Source organism: Coregonus lavaretus, assembly GCF_964263955.1.
Source record: "Coregonus lavaretus genome assembly, chromosome: 21".
Taxonomy (NCBI): domain Eukaryota; kingdom Metazoa; phylum Chordata; class Actinopteri; order Salmoniformes; family Salmonidae; genus Coregonus; species Coregonus lavaretus.
Window position 1 is genome coordinate 13702999 of NC_140008.1, and position 16879 is coordinate 13719877.

Sequence of the window (16879 nt, forward strand, 5' to 3'; positions counted from 1 at the left end):
GTCTCCATTGTCTTCCGTCAGATGGCGTCATTCTAACGCGACACGACATCAGTGCAGACGGCCGTTGCGCTACCAGACGTGAGACAATGGTTTAGAAATTCAGTGACGGACAAGTCCCTAAATTAATTCAATTTATGGGAACAAGCGCGCGCTTGAAAGGAGCACACATTTCCCTCCTATCACAGTGCTTTACTACACATGACCCCACCCATTTCAGATACCGCAGCTTGCGCGCGGAGAAGCTGTCTGGGAGAAATATACAAGCAGCATCTGGATTGGATTTAATTCATAGGCGCTGTTGTACAGTACTGTAGCCTGCAAACAATCACACAAATAGCTTATATATTTGTTGTGTGTCTGCAAACAAGGGATTTAATTAAGTTATAAATGCGTAGTGCTGCGCTGCTGATTATGCTGAATATCTGAAAGCATTTGACAAAAGGGATCTCATCTGCACGCGGATGTTGACCAAAGGAGACATTGGAGCGTTCCAGAGGCAACACAACACCGACGAGAACGAAGGATGTCTAGACTAGTTATATTGTTTTGAATGGACATTTTTGGGAATACCTGCATGTTTGGATAGCTCGCTGCAAGGTGACATAGATAGACAGGGGTTCTTCTTTCTCAGTGTTGTTTTAATAAAAGTATAGCAGCGATGGATGAAGGTGCAGAGTCCGATGATGCTGTCATTATTGTGGAGAACGAAGCAGAGAGTATGCCAGTTCAGGAGAACACGAACGCCTGCAACGAGCAGACAGGCACCTTGAATTTTCTGGACACTTGTCCCGTGTGTCATTTTAACTTTCACAGTCGAGAACCAAAACTTCTGCCATGTCTCCACTCTTTTTGTAAGAAGTGTTTGCCGTCGCCTTCCAGGAATTTGGCAATGCCAGACACTAACAGCTCGACGAAACCACGTGAGCTGCTCATGTTTACAAACAATAGATACGCGAGACAGTGCATCCCAATGACTGTATAAGTGAAGGTGCATCCGGGTGTGTAAAATTGCATAGTCTGTGCAAGACAAGTGCAAAACCCACTATTGCATCCTATCTGTGATGTATTTAAAACAATGAATCTGCATTTTATGTCATTGCATCTACCAAGAGGAATTTAATGCACAATTACAATTTCAGACATGTGATGAGCTGGCTTTGGATTTGGAAGAGTGGGGTTTGAGGGAGGGAGTGAGTCTTATCTCTTTGGGCACATGTTCTTGTGCTTTCTTGGATATATTTAATCATTATCGTTGTGTGTGGAACTTCATTCACTATGTATGCATGATGTGTTTGTCTGTCCATCTTCCCAATTACAGTGAATGTGATTCGCTGCCCAGTGTGCAGACAGGAGTGTATGGAGGTGGACGTGATGGAGAACTTCTTTGTGAGGGACTCAGTGGAGGCTTCCAGCAGCACCGTGGAGAGGACTGTTCAGGTGGGTGGAAATACTGGTCAATATAGGTTACTGCTGGAATGTACATTCCTTTGTGTATTATTGGACATAGTCTCACTTGCCTGACTCATGGCTCCCCTGTAAAAATAGACTAGGGGTAACCCAAGCAAAGCTTGTTCAGCAGCCTGGATCTCTCAGTCAGTTACCAAGCCATTTCACCAAGATGCCAGGTGTTTGTCAGCTTAGTAGCTCATGAGCATTATACAGAGGGAAAGCTGAAGCTTCGCATTATCTCCAATATCAATGTCACTACCACAGACACACAGTTTTGCCTTGGGCAGATTTCAGGCTCTAAATTCTAATGTTTACTTTCTAACCGATATTCTGTTTGTGCTGAGGCATAATAAGTTCAAGTTCACATTTGACTTAACTTTCGTTGAAAGTAATAAGACTGACTGTCAGTAGCTATGTACAGTTGAAGTCGGAAGTTTACATACACCTTAGCCAAATACATTTAAACTCAGTTTTTCACAATTCCTGACATTTAATCCTAGTAAATAATTCCCTGTCTTAGGTCAGTTAGGCTCACCACTTTATTTTAAGAATGTGAAATGTCAGAATAATAGTAGAGAGAATGATTTATTTCAGCTTTTATTTATTTCATCACATTCCCAGTGGTCAGAAGTTTACATACACTCAATTAGTATTTGGTAGCATTGCCTTTAAATTGTTTAACTTGGGTCAAACGTTTCGGGTAGCCTTCCACAAGCTTCCTACAATAAATTGGGTGAATTTTGGCCCATTCCTCCTGACAGAGCTGGTGTAACTGAGGCAGGTTTGTAGGCCTCCTTGCTTGCACACGCTTTTTTAGTTCTGCCCACACATTTTCTATAGGATTGAGGTCAGGGCTTTGTGATGGCCACTCCAATACCTTGACTTTGTTGTCCTTAAGCCATTTTGCCACGACTTTGGAAGTATGCTTGGGGTCATTGTCCATTTGGAAGACCCATTTGTGACCAAGCTTTAACTTCCTGACTGATGTCTTGAGATGTTGCTTCAATATATCCACATAATTTTCCTTCCTCATGATGCCATCTATTTTGTGAAGTGCACCAGTCCCTCCTGCAGCAAAGCACCCGCACAGCATGATGCTGCCACCCCTTTGCTTCACGGTTGGGATGGTGTTCTTCGGCTTGCAAGCAACCCCCTTTTTCCTCGAAACATAACAATGGTCATTATGGCCAAACAGTTCTATTTTTGTTTAATCAGACCAGAGGACATTTCTCCAAAAAGTACGATCTTTGTCCCCATGTGCAGTTGCAAACCGTAGTCTGGCTTTTTTATGGCGGTTTTGGAGCAGTGGCTTCTTCCTTGCTGAGCGGCCTTTCAGGTTATGTCGATATAGGACTCGTTTTACTGTGGATATAGATACTTTTGTACCTGTTTCCTCCAGCATCTTCACAAGGTCTTTTGCTGTTGTTCTTGGATTGATTTGCACTTTTCGCACAAAAGTACGTTCATCTCTAGGAGACAGAACGCATCTCCTTCCTGAGCGGTATGACGGCTGCGTGGTCCCATTGTGTTTATACTTGCGTACTATTGTTTGTACAGATGAACGTGGTACCTTCAGGCTTTTGAAAATTGCTCCCAAGGATGAACCAGTCTTGTGGAGGTATACAAATTTTTTCTGAGGTCTTGGCTGTTTTCTTTGGATTTTCCCATGATGTGAAGCAAAGAGGCACTGAGTTTGAAGGTAGGCCTTGAAATACATCCACAGGTACACCTCCAATTGACTCAAATTATGTCAATTAGCCTATCAGAAGCTTCTAAAGCCATGACATCATTTTCTGGAATTTTCAAGCTGTTTAAAGGCCCAGTCAATTTAGTGTATGTAAACCTCTTACCCACTGGAATTGTGATACAGTGAATTATAAGTGAAATAATCTGTCTGTAAACAATTGTTGGAAAAATTACTTGTGTCATGCACAAAGTAGATGTCCTAACCGACTTGCCAAAACTATAGTTTGTTAACAAGAAATTTGTGGAGTGGTTGAAAAACTAGTTTTAATGACTCCAACCTAAGTGTATGTAAACTTCCAACTTCAATTGTATGTGTCTGACTGGTCTGTATACCTGTCTCTCTGTAGATGTTTATGTCTGACTGGACTCTCTTCCCTGTCCGTAGCTGTGTATGAGCTGTGAGGACAACACAGAGACTACAGGTTTCTGTGTGGACTGTGTGGAGTTCATGTGTGCCACCTGCGTGGAGGCCCACCAGAGGGTCAAGTTCACCAAAGACCACACCATCAGACAGAAGGGGGATGTGTCTCAAGGTACAGTACAGCTTCCTGTCTGACTGTGGCAGCAACGATTGTCAAGGAAATACCTACAACAACCAGAAACTGTATTTACATTATATTATTGTTGATTCAATGAAAATAAAGTTCACATCCTCCTATACAGTACAAAAAGCCTGAGATGAATTGCATACCTGTACAGTACCTGAAAGATCGGAATTGATTACAGTAAGATTAACTTCTGGCTTTTAAATGCTTTCCTATTGGTTTTCCAGAGTCTGTGGGTGTTTCCACTCAGAGGCCAGTGTTCTGTGAAATCCACAAGCAGGAGCCCCTGAAGCTGTTCTGTGAGACCTGTGATCTACCAACCTGTCGAGACTGTCAGCTACTCAAGCATAAGGACCACAAGTACTGAATACTGATGAGCCCCTATTGATTTTAAAAATCTATATATCTAAAAGCACATTTTTGTTTGAATGAAATGTGCTATTTAAATAAATATTGATTTTATATAGAGTGGGGGAAAAAAGTATTTAGTCAGCCACCAATTGTGCAAGTTCTCCCACTTAAAAATATGAGAGAGGCCTGTAATTTTCATCATAGGTACACGTCAACTATGACAGACAAAATTTGAAAAAAAAATCCAGAAAATCACATTGTAGGATTTTTAATGAATTTATTTGCAAATTATGGTGGAAAATAAGTATTTGGTCAATAACAAAAGTTTCTCAATACTTTGTTATATACCCTTTGTTGGCAATGACACAGGTCAAACGTTTTCTGTAAGTCTTCACAAGGTTTTCACACACTGTTGCTGGTATTTTGGCCCATTCCTCCATGCAGATCTCCTCTAGAGCAGTGATGTTTTGGGGCTGTCGCTGGGCAACACGGACTTTCAACTCCCTCCAAAGATGTTCTATGGGGTTGAGATCTGGAGACTGGCTAGGCCACTCCAGGACCTTGAAATGCTTCTTACGAAGCCACTCCTTCGTTGCCCGGGCTGTGTGTTTGGGATCATTGTCATGCTGAAAGACCCAGCCACGTTTCATCTTCAATGCCCTTGCTGATGGAAGGAGGTTTTCACTCAAAATCTCACGATACATGGCCCCATTCATTCTTTCCTTTACACGGATCAGTCGTCCTGGTCCCTTTGCAGAAAAACAGCCCCAAAGCATGATGTTTCCACCCCCATGCTTCACAGTAGGTATGGTGTTCTTTGGATGCAACTCAGCATTCTTTGTCCTCCAAACACGACGAGTTGAGTTTTTACCAAAAATATATATTTTGGTTTCATCTGACCATATGACATTCTCCCAATCCTCTTCTGGATCATCCAAATGCACTCTAGCAAACTTCAGATGGGCCTGGACATGTACTGGCTTAAGCAGGGGGACACGTCTGGCACTGCAGGATTTGAGTCCCTGGCGGCATAGTGTGTTACTGATGGTAGGCTTTGTTACTTTGGTCCCAGCTCTCTGCAGGTCATTCACTAGGTCCCCCCGTGTGGTTCTGGGATTTTTGCTCACCGTTCTTGTGATCATTTTGACCCAACGGGGTGAGATCTTGCGTGGAGCTCCAGATCGAGGGAGATTATCAGTGGTCTTGTATGTCTTCCATTTCCTAATAATTGCTCCCACAGTTGATTTCTTCAAACCAAGCTGCTTACCTATTGCAGATTCAGTCTTCCCAGCCTGGTGCAGGTCTACAATTTTGTTTCTGGTGTCCTTTGACAGATCTTTGGTCTTGGCCATAGTGGAGTTTGGAGTGTGACTGTTTGAGGTTGTGGACAGGTGTCTTTTATACTGATAACAAGTTCAAACAGGTGCCATTAATACAGGTAACGAGTGGAGGACAGAGGAGCCTCTTAAAGAAGAAGTTACAGGTCTGTGAGAGCCAGAAATATTGCTTGTTTGTAGGTGATCAAATACTTATTTTCCACCATAATTTGCAAATAAATTCATTAAAAATCCTACATAGTTGACGTGTACCTATGATGAAAAATACAGGCCTCTCTCATCTTTTTAAGTGGGAGAACTTGCACAATTGGTGGCTGACTAAATACTTTTTTCCCCCACTCTATTAATTGATTGATTGATTGATTGTGACTAAAGCTGTTCAATATTCAAGTTGATTTCAATTATTTTGTAACAACGAATTAGCTAACTATGGTATGTTACTTAGTTACCAGTTTCTGGAGGATGCCTATAAGAATCACAAACATTACATGGAGGATATGAATCGTCAGCTGCAGGAAAAAAAGAAGGTCATCGAAGATGTGTCAAACTCCATAAACAATGGGTACAATATGCATTTTATTTTGCATCTGAGAATCTCTATGCTTGCTGTATATGTACAAAATGTATAGTGAAATGGGAACACTATGTCCTTCCATCGCAAATTCAAATACATTTTTTGTTTAGTAAGATGAATTTGTTCATGTCTTTCATGTTTCTCAGACTCCTTCAAGTTGATGAGAACCGCATATCAGTTCACAATGAAATCAAGAAGTCGATCTGTAGTTTGATACTAGAGATCAACAGAAAGGGAAAGATTCTTGTCAATCAGCTTGAGGTACAGTATGATCATAATCACATCTCTAACATTATGATGATTCTGTATATTCTCATGTTTCCATAGGTAGGCCGACTAGGATTTGTCAGGTTTCTTTGTATTCATTATGAGTGCAGAGAGTAGGAGGAAATGGAAAGGCCTGCAAATGTTTTGATTGTCATGACAGGAGCTTACCCTGAAGGCAGTGTTGAAATGCCACTGATTCTGGGAAAAGGCTATACGGACACTCCTGACCAGCAAAACGATATTTAATTCCAGAATTGGTTAAATTAGGTTAAGGTTTGGTTAAAGTAGGGGTCAGTTTTAGATTTTGGTTAGTTGTTTTAGAGGTCAGGAGTGTCTTTAGAGCCTCTCCCCAGATTCTGACTTCTCCATTTATTTCCTATCCCCTGAAGGGCCTGACAAAGGATCATGAGAGCGGTCTGAAGAAGCAGAAGGAGGATATTGGCTATCTGTCCAGACACCTGGATCACGTGATCAACTTCACAAAATGGGCGACAGCTAGGAACGGTGGCACAGCTCTCCTGTACTGCAAACGTTTGGTAAGGCCTCTCTCCCGTACTCTCCCTCAGCCTCCATCCACAGGCTCCAAGGCTTCCACTATCCCTAAAGCCAGACAGGAGCCCATGGTGTAAAGCATTGATGAAATGCAGAACATATGCCTTGTGTTTTCTCAGCGTTTCTCCAAATTATTAATAACATCCCTTCTGCTGCAGATTCTGTTTCAGATCGGAAACCTCCTGCGGGCTAAATGCAATACCTCGTTTGTACCGCAGAGCACTGTGCGTTTCCAGTGTCGATCAGGCTTCTGGGCTTCAAATGTCGATCTGGGTAAGCGAGAAAGCTCAATGAGAGTGGCTACACTGAAATCTTACAACTCTATTTCATTGAAACATTTAAATTGCAGTGTTTTATGTTGGGGGAGAACATTATCTGTTGGACAGGGAGAAATAGTAGTAGTAGTAGTAGTTCTTGTAGTGGTAGTAAATTAGTATTTGCAGTGTGCACTAATGGTGGTAGTAGTAGTATTGTAATAATCTTAGTAATACTGGATGGGTTTGGTATGGCGCAGTTTGTTCTTGAAATAAAAGATAGGTACCAGGTCAGTGTATTAGCTCTTTCGTTATGCATGTTATGCTGAAGCCGACTCTCTCTTCCTGTTCCCTCAGGCTCATTAGTGGTGGAGAATGTCCCAGGCCCCCAGCTGGGCGGCTTTCAGGGCATCCCTCATCAACTCCCCCATCCTGGGCAGGGCCCCTCAGGCTCCCCCAACAGCCTGCCCCCAGGCCTCTCCCAGCCCCGCCTGCCCCCCCACAACCACAACACCCTGGCTCAGCTCCAGATGCAGGTGGAGAAACTAGCCCAGCAGCCCCACTGGCAGCCCCAGACCCCACCCTGGGCCTGGTACCAGAGCATGCGGCTCCAGAGACCCCCTCCAGGGCCCCTCCAGGGTGGCTCTCCCTCCCAGATTCTCCCCCCCATGCCCCAGCAGGGCCGGAGGTTCATTGCCCCCCCTGCAATCCATCTCAGTCCCACCAGCACCCTGCCAAGCCCTGGATATCCGCCCCAGGTGGGAAAGAGTGTGCTCGTCCGTGCGTGTGTCAGTTTGATTGACAGGGATTCTTAACAGGCGCAGACAGTGGATGACGTCGTCCCAAATGGAGCAGACAGCCTTCACATCCTGGGCAATTTATGTCTTGACTTGTCAAGATCAGTTTGAATCATATGAATAAAAAACATGGATATAAAAAAGGGCTAAATCTCCAAGTGCAGCTGCTCACATGTGATACAGAACAGGCCCAAAGCCTCCAGAGATGATGATAGATATGTCTTGTCTACAGTGTTTAGTCTGGGGCTAAGGCTGTTTTATACTAGCTCTAAAATACAGGCAAATCAAGAGGACAATCCACTGCCTGTAGATTTCAGACAAGAGTTGCGTCATGGTTGATGTGAACAAGCTGTTGAGGTGGAGCCTTGAAGCACTGTTCTTTATAACAGAGCCACGTTATAGATCATTTATACACTAGGCCTTGTGTTTAGTTTGACTTTATAATGTGTCATCACTGTTGAATTATATACAGTGTCAGGAGGGAATGGTTGAAATAGGCTATTTACGTCAGGGCAATGTCTAGTCTCATTATTTCATGAGTACATTTCTGACAAAACAGTGTATCACATCTTTAGTTATATAACCCCTTATCATATTGTCTGTGGAACTCAAAATTCCAGTTTCTATGCATTTTCTCCCCAAAGTAAAAACTGTTCACCATTGGCTGTTGCACCTGCAGGCTTGGACCTAGACCAAAACAAAGAAGGCTGTTTCAAAACAAAGTGCTTAAGCAAAGCGTTCTGGAACATTCACAAGTGGCTTGTTTGTGTTCCGTCTTCTGTTCTGCTCTGTGTTGTGAAAGCCAGGGGCTCCTATCCTAGACATAACCAATCACAGGCTACTATCCCAGACATAACCAATCACAGACTGACGACACACCATTTCATCTGTCTGTCACCACCATCGACTCATAAGAAGAGATATGACATTTATTGTTGATGGAATTGCTCTGTCTGACTCTGTCTCCAACTGTATGTCTGTCTCACTCACAGGCTGTCCAATCACTGAGAGGCCTGGTGAGCAGCCCCAGCAGCTATGCACTCAAACACATGGATGTATTCAACCCAATGCCTCACTTCTCCCACAATGCACCACTGCCTAGCAACGGCAGCCTCAGTTCTCCTCACTCACGACAGCAGCAGGTACATACAGCTGCGCTCAAATATACTGGCACCCTTGCACTTTACAATGGAGTGCAATGGAGCAGAATGTTCTGTTTCCTCTATTCAAAACTGAGTTGAATGGCTATTTTTACCCTGTAGGCACCTGCCACTTACCTCAGGTGAGATAAATTCCACAGTAAAGCACAATCACCTGCCTCCAACCTATTCATTTGAATTCCGAAAAATGTAGTCCAGGCAATTGTATTTTATTTGAATTGAAAAATCTAAATGTCAGTTTAGATAATTTTTGGGGGGTCATGTGCAGGTGTAAATCAAACATATACACGTGAAGAACACCAAACATTTTCTCAATTTAAATGTATTTGAGAAGAAATAGTGAATCATGCAAGGGTGCCAGTATATTTTAGCGTAACTGTAGCTCCAATTCACATCCACATATCAATCTGTAACATTATGTTGTTAAGAATCAGAATGTTAGCAGTTTAATTGATGTAGTGAAATCTTTAGATGGAGTCTGCATATCACAACAAGCACCCTGGAGGCCCTGTCCAGATAATAAGACCCAACTTCCCTCAGACCCTACCAGCTTCCCTCCCATACAGAACTGGTATGTATTGGTGTTGTGTACTACTCTACTAATACTACACAACGAAATATAAGAAAACACATACAATACTTCTTGTATATATGACATGGGATGGAACTTCAGGATTTTGGGCACTGTCCAGCCGGGCTAGTAGACATCAATGTTTACTAGCCCGGGTTCAAAATCTATTCTATGGGATATTTGAAAAGACAAAACTTTCACTAGTCAGCGGGCTAGTTTGGCACATTTTCTACTAGCCCGGTCTGAAAAGTACTAGCCACGGTCAAGCAGGCTAGCTTAACTTCCATCCCTGTATAAGACGTATGAGGAATACAATTTATCTTCCTTTAGCACAAGGACACCATCATGCAGGACTAACTGCTATATCCTGTGAGGAGAAACCAGGGTAAGATGATGATTTCTCATTCTTCATGAATTCTATACAGGCATGACATTTTGATTTAAAAAATAATAATAATCTCCAATGTGCCATTCTTTCAATTTCTCTTTCTCTCACCTTCCTTCTGATTGGCTGATTGAAGGACTGTTTCCTGGAAACCTCTTGAGATGCAGCAGAAGGCGTATGGAGCTGGGGGATCAGCTGCCAAGAGGAGACGAAGGTCATCGCCTGGACCCATCATCATCATCAAAGACGAGCCAGAGGACGACATCAGCTGTGTAAGAGGACAGATGGATGGACTGGAAATAAACTAATGATAATGATTACATGTACATCTTATTGCATGTGTTACTTGAAATGGTATGGGTGATTTATTTGTCTTTGAGCCACAGTATTTTTAGATGGTAACAGCACAGTAATGATATACTGTGATGTCATTATAGTGTTCAATGCCAGGATTGCTGTTGGGTGATCCCTGAGAGGTCACTGTTCTGTTTTTGAGTGTTCTGTTAAGTATGCGTGTTTGTTTGTGTGTTTCAGGTACAGAGTAACCTGAGACCCAACCTCCCAGACAGCAGCACGGGGATACAGGCCCAAACCTGTCGGCAAGATAGAGGGGAACAACAAGTTCAGATTTCTCCTCAGAGCACAGAGGAAAAGGCCCAGACCCCACCACAGCCTCCACGGCCGTCAGGGGACCCGAGTCAAGCCCCACAGCAGAGCCACTCTCTGGGGGCAGAGCAGCAGCTAGGCAGTCGGGGCCCAGCTCCAGAGGAGGACCCTAATGAGGATTGGTGTGCTGTGTGTCAGAATGGAGGAGAGCTGCTGCTGTGTTGTGACAAGTGTCCCAAAGTCTTCCACCTCTCCTGCCACATCCCCACCCTCCTCAGATTACCCAGGTACTGTAGGCCCTAGGACAGAGGTGGATAATCTTACTCTTGGTGGGCCCGAGTGGGTGCAGGCATTTTGCTACAGCCAAGCAGGAACACACATGATTCTACAGACAATGATTAGTAGAATCGGGTGTGTTTCTGCTTGGTTGGAGCAAAAGCTTGCACTCACATCGGCCCTCACTGGGTGAGATTACCTATTGTACCTAATGCACTGCCTTTAAATGGGATTAAATTAAATGGATTGGTTATCTGAAATAGATGCTGTAATGTTGTTATTACACTCTAGTTTCTATTGGCCTGCTGATGTTTTTCTTTCAGTGGGGAGTGGTTCTGCTCATTCTGCCGTGACCTGTCAGTGCCTGAGGTGGTGTATGACTGTGACATCAGCAGATTAGAACCCAGAACAGTGAAGGAGGAACCAGACTCTGAGGGAGGATTCTGCCCTGTGGACAAAAGGGTCAGTATTGTACTTTACTGTACTTTAAAGAGACAATAATTTATCAGGCCTACCTGAGGTGTTTATCTCTGTATAAAGTGTTAATGTAATCTTATTACAATACATCAGCTCTGGGGTTGATGTAATGTAAAGGTGTGTTGTATTTCTCTCTCTCTCTGCAGAAATGTGAGAGACTGTTGCTGAAGATGTACTGCAGTGAGCTCAGTGCTGACTTCCAGGAGGCTAGATCCCCCTTGGTGAGTGAAGAGGCAATTGCCCAATCCCAGGCAAGATCACCCTTGGTGAGTGGAGAGGCTAATGCCCAATCCCAGGCAAGATCACCCTTGGTGAGTGGAGAGGCTAATGCCCAATCCCAGGCAAGATCACCCTTGGTGAGTGGAGAGGCTAATGCCCAATCCCAGGCTAGAACCCCTTGGCGAATGGAGAGACTAATGCCCAATCCCAGGCTAGACCCCCTTGGTGAGTGAAGAGGCAATTGCCCAATCCCAGGCAAGATCACCCTTGGTGAGTGGAGAGACTAATGCCCAATCCCAGGCTAGAACCCCTTGGCGAATGGAGAGACTAATGCCCAATCCCAGGCTAGAACCCCTTGGCGAATGGAGAGACTAATGCCCAATCCCAGGCTAGACCCCCTTGGCGAATGGAGAGACTAATGCACAATCACAAAAAGTAACTCCTTACCTTTACATCCATGTGGAGATAATAATAATATAATAATAATATGCCATTTAGCAGACGCTTTTATCCAAAGCGACTTACAGTCATGCGTGCATACATTTTTTGTGTATGGGTGGTCCCGGGGATCGAACCCACTACCTTGGCGTTACAAGCGCCGTGCTCTACCAGCTGAGCTACAGAGGAGATGTGAGAATTGAATAGGTACAGATTTAGGATCTTAATTTGATCACTCTTTTGTTGTTAATAATTTTCCTGCACCGCATGAAATGCAGATGAGCTTCATGATTTACATAAATTCACTGAAAACCCACACTAACACACGGTTACAGTGCATTCGGAAAGTATTCAGACCCCTTGACTTTTTCCACATTTTGTTACTTTACAGCCTTATTCCAAAATTGATTAAATTATTTTTTTCCCTCATCAATCTACAAACAATAATGACAAAGCGAAAACAGGTTTTTTGACATTTTTGCAAATGTATAAAAAATAAAAAACTGAAATACCTTATTTACATAAGTATTCAGACCCTTTGCTATGAGACTCGAAATTGAGCTCAGGCATCCTGTTTCCATTGATCATCCTTGAGATGTTTCTACAACTTGATTGGAGTCCACCTGTGGTAAATTCAATTAATTGGACATGATTTGGAAAGGCACACACCTGTCTATATAAGGTCCCACAGTTGACAGTGCATGTCAGAGCAAAAACCAAGCCATGAGGTCGAATGAATTGTCCGTAGAGCTCTGAGACAGGATTGTGTCGAGGCACAGATCTGGGGAAGGGTACCAAAAAATGTCTGCAGCATTGAACGTCCCCAAGACCACAGTGGCCTCCATCATTCTTAAATCGAAGATGTTTGGAACCACCAATATTCTTCTTAGAGCTGGCTGCCTGGCCAAACTGAGCAATCAGGGGAGAAGGGCCTTGGTCAGGGAGGTGACCAAGAACCCGATGGTCACTCTGACAGAGTTCCAGAATTCCTCTGTGGAGATTGTAGAACCTTCCAGAAGGACAACCATCTCTGCAGCACTCCACCAATCAGGCCTTTATGGTAGAGTGTCCAGAAGCCACTCCTCAGTAAAAGGCACATGACAGCCCACTTGGAGGTTGCCAAAAGGCACCTAAAGACTCTCAGACCATGAGACACAAGATTCTCTGGTTTGATGAAACCAAGATTGAACTCTTTGGCCTGAGTGCCAAGTGTCATGTCTGGAGGAAACCTGGCACCATCCCTACGGTGAAGCATGGTGGTGGCAGCATCATGCTGTGGGGATGTTTTTTAGCGGCTGGGACTGGGAGACTAGTCAGGATCGAGGGAAAGATGAACGGAGCAAAGTACAGAAAGATCCTTGATGAAATTCTGCTCCAGAGCGCTCAGGACCTCAGACTGGGGTGAAAGTTCACCTTCCAACAGGACAACGACCCTAAGCACACAGCCAAGACAATGCAGGAGTGGCTTCGGGACAAGTCTCTGAATGTCCTTGAGTGGCCCAGCCAGAGCCCAGACTTGAACCCAATCAAACATCTCTGGAGAGACCTGAAAATAGCTATGCAGCGACGCTCCCCATCCAACCTGACAGAGCTTGAGAGGATCTGCAGAGAAGAATGGGAGAAATTCCCCAAATACAGGTGTGCCAAGCTTGTAGCGTCATACCCAAGAAGAATCGAGACTGTAATCACTGCCAAAGGTGCTTCAACAAAGTACTGAGTAAAGGGGCTGAATACTTATGTAAATGTAATATCTTAGTTATTTATTTTGTAAAAATGTGCTAAAAAAATCTAAAAACCTGTTTTTGCTTTGTCATTATGGGGTATTGTGTGTAGATTGATGAGGAAATAAAACAAGTTAATCAATTTTAGAATAAGGCTGTAAAGTAACAAAATGTGGAAAAAGTCAAGAGGTCTGAATACTAACCACCGATCAAGCAACATTATGGACTAAACGTTTAAATCCTGTTGCTCCAGGATTATTTTACTGTGGCAATATAGGTCAAATTAAGATCTAACATCTGTATAATAATATAATAATATGCCATTTAGCAGACGCTTTTATCCAAAGCGACTTACAGTCATGCGTGCATACATTATTTTTATTTTTTTTGTGTATGGGTGGTCCCGGGGATCGAACCCACTACCTTGGCGTTACAAGCGCCGTGCTCCACCTTGCTCTTTGGCCGCTTATTCCGATAAAAGTCTCTCAGTGCATAGGCCAGGGGGTAGGTGCTCAGGGTTGATTTGTGATTGGGCAAGAGGGGCAGCCACAGCAGCACACTGACAACACAGGGCCTGGCCCCACCTTAACCAATCAAACGCAGGGAAAAAACATCCTAGGATAAAATCACATACTGAGCAGTGTTTCACCTAGGATTTTTTTCAGCAAAGGTAGTGGGGTGGGGCATGCCCCCCGGGAATTTTTGTTTGTACAACAACTGTGAGAAGGTGACTTTTTAAAAGGGCATTCTACTCCAAAATGAATGAAATTTGAATTATGCTGACACCATCTGAAATATTATTTCCCCTTTAAAAGCATTATAACCTGTAGCCTAACTGATGCAGCATAGCGGCTTTAAATACATCGGCTGAATCACGGGGTTTCCCATCTGCATTTACCTAATTGAAAACCCCCAAAAGACTCTGAATGCATCAAATGCTACAAATATAAATGTTGTAACTTGTCACTGTGATCTTAAAAACGCATCTCGGTAGAAATATTACATTTTTTGTAATCATATTTTTGGATTGGCGCTGCTAAATGAATATAGGGGAAACACTGACATAGGCTTACCGTTACTGTACTTAAAGATGTCTATTGGTCAATACAGAGAGGTTATGAGAGGCCTGTTTTTGGATTGAAATGTCTCCTTGGTTTATCATCCACTTTATAGCCATGAAAAGGGACATTGAGAGAAACACTTTTTATAGTTTTGTATATTGTGATAGCCTCTGTATTTTTCTGTAGGTAATGCCAGAGAACCAGCAGACCCCAAAGACGCCGATGGTTCTGTCCATTGTGAAGAGCAAGCTGGAATCCAGGCAGAGCCCCTGCTACCAGACACCTGCTGAGTTTGTATCAGACATCCGACTCATCTTCAGGAATATTGCAGCATTCAATGAGGTAGACTAGACGGCACTAACGCTCTCCAGAAGAGGCCTCTTGCCTTAGTTTACACAGATGGGTTAATTACTCTGTTAATGTGTGTGGATGGACTGTTTTTACAATGTTTCTGTCATTTACATGTTAGTTTTAGCAGACACTCTTATCCAGAATGAGTTAGGAGGTAAAACAACCACATACATCTGTTGTCTCTTTTCTCCCATGCCAGGCTGACACTGAGGTTGCCACTGCAGGGAGAAACCTGGAGAGGTTCTTTGAGGAGCAGCTGAAGTTCCTCTACCCTGAGCGGATGTTTCCAGAGGTCAAGTCTGAGGTCATCAGTCCTGTGACCCCTCCCGTCTCTCCTCCCCCTCCCACAACCCCTGATGAGGAGAGCTCCCAGCATGCAAAGCATCAGCGCAGGTGCTCTGAGACCCAGGAGGTGTGTACTCCTACTCCTGCTCAGCTAAACTCACCAAAGGGAGAGGAAGAGACCGTATGAGTGCACACATCGTCATTTCATCGACTTTTATCAGTCAATAACACTGCCAGTACTAGCCTATACTAGTAATGAATATTATCCTCTGAGAAAGTCAGACTTTCTTAGACGTGCCAAAATACTCCCTCCATGTTCTGTGATCGAATCATTTTGCACAAAAGAACAGTGAAGCAGGGTACCAAAACCCTCTCCTCCTTCTACTATACCTGGTTTAGACTGGTTTAGACTGGTTTACATTAATGCTGTACTAATACAGTGTTGCTATGACTAAAGAACCTGAGTATCAAATATGAAAACAGAAAAATAAGGTGTTAGATAATCCAGCAGCCTGTGTGGATCTGGTTCTTGTAACATGGTTTGCGTATCTTCTGGGGAATAAGAACTGTGACGAGGTTAATCCAGGTTGGTAAAGTGAAAACACGTCAAAGGTATCAAACCAGCCTGATAAAACATAAGACTATTTCAGTTGTTATTGCAAGACTGTATGAAGTGTTAGTTTCATGAACATGTCAGCTGTGCGAGGTCTAGTTGTTCAGGCCTACAGTAGCCTTGACTCTAGTTCTAGTTTACAGTGTGATGGCTGGTAGCATGAGACAAGGCCTACTTTATTATTCTCAACAATAGAACTTTGTCTTTGTTCCATCATTGTTTTGTCATTTGTCAATGAGCCATTCAATATGTAATGTATTTCAATTTTACATTGTTGTAGTGATTTTTATGCAGTATATGTAAATACTTACGATGATCATTGATTTAAACCAGGCAAGTAAAGATTCAACAAAATGTGTTTTGTTTCTCATGCAGTCCCAAATAACCTCTCGTTTGCCATGTTTTCTCATGACTTCAGACCATAGCTACTTCTGAAAACCAAAATATTTTATTCATAAAAAATACTTGCAGCTGTTTACAGGGTAAAATAAACAATGTCCAATATCTTACTTTATGATTCTTATTGCTGTTTGGTGTCTACATGGTATTCATTCAGAATTTACAGTAAGACATGTTTTCTGGGGTGAAGGAAATGTAATATATTGGTGATGAATAGGTCTATCACAGTGTGAATAGTTTAATAAAGGGATAATAGCTAATTCTCTATAAGTGAACTGTAGTAATTAATCATGACATGAGGCCCCAAAGGGCAGGCCCAGATAACCTACAGTACAGGACATGTTAGTGGCCCAATGCTGGGTGACATGGAGAGTGCAAGACAAGTCGGGTTGTGCTTCAAAAGGACTTCAGTGCCCTCTAGAAGATTAGCACCATTTAAAATTGA

General features: G+C 43.2%; 1 protein-coding gene across 1 annotated transcript; it reads left to right on the top strand.

The window, feature by feature from the left end:
• The first annotated feature begins 249 nt into the window (after window positions 1–249).
• Window positions 250–16548, top strand: LOC311149235 (transcription intermediary factor 1-alpha-like). Its single transcript, XM_084186321.1, has 18 exons — window positions 250–920; window positions 1319–1437; window positions 3581–3728; window positions 3968–4100; window positions 5874–5990; window positions 6149–6263; window positions 6659–6805; window positions 6980–7094; window positions 7433–7833; window positions 8865–9014; window positions 9504–9603; window positions 9934–9988; window positions 10125–10260; window positions 10523–10881; window positions 11194–11332; window positions 11494–11568; window positions 14973–15128; window positions 15337–16548. The coding sequence occupies exons 1-18, from the start codon at window positions 659–661 to the stop codon at window positions 15607–15609; spliced, it is 3000 nt and encodes a 999-aa protein (XP_084042447.1). The 5' UTR covers window positions 250–658; the 3' UTR covers window positions 15610–16548.
• Window positions 16549–16879: the final 331 nt, after the last annotated feature.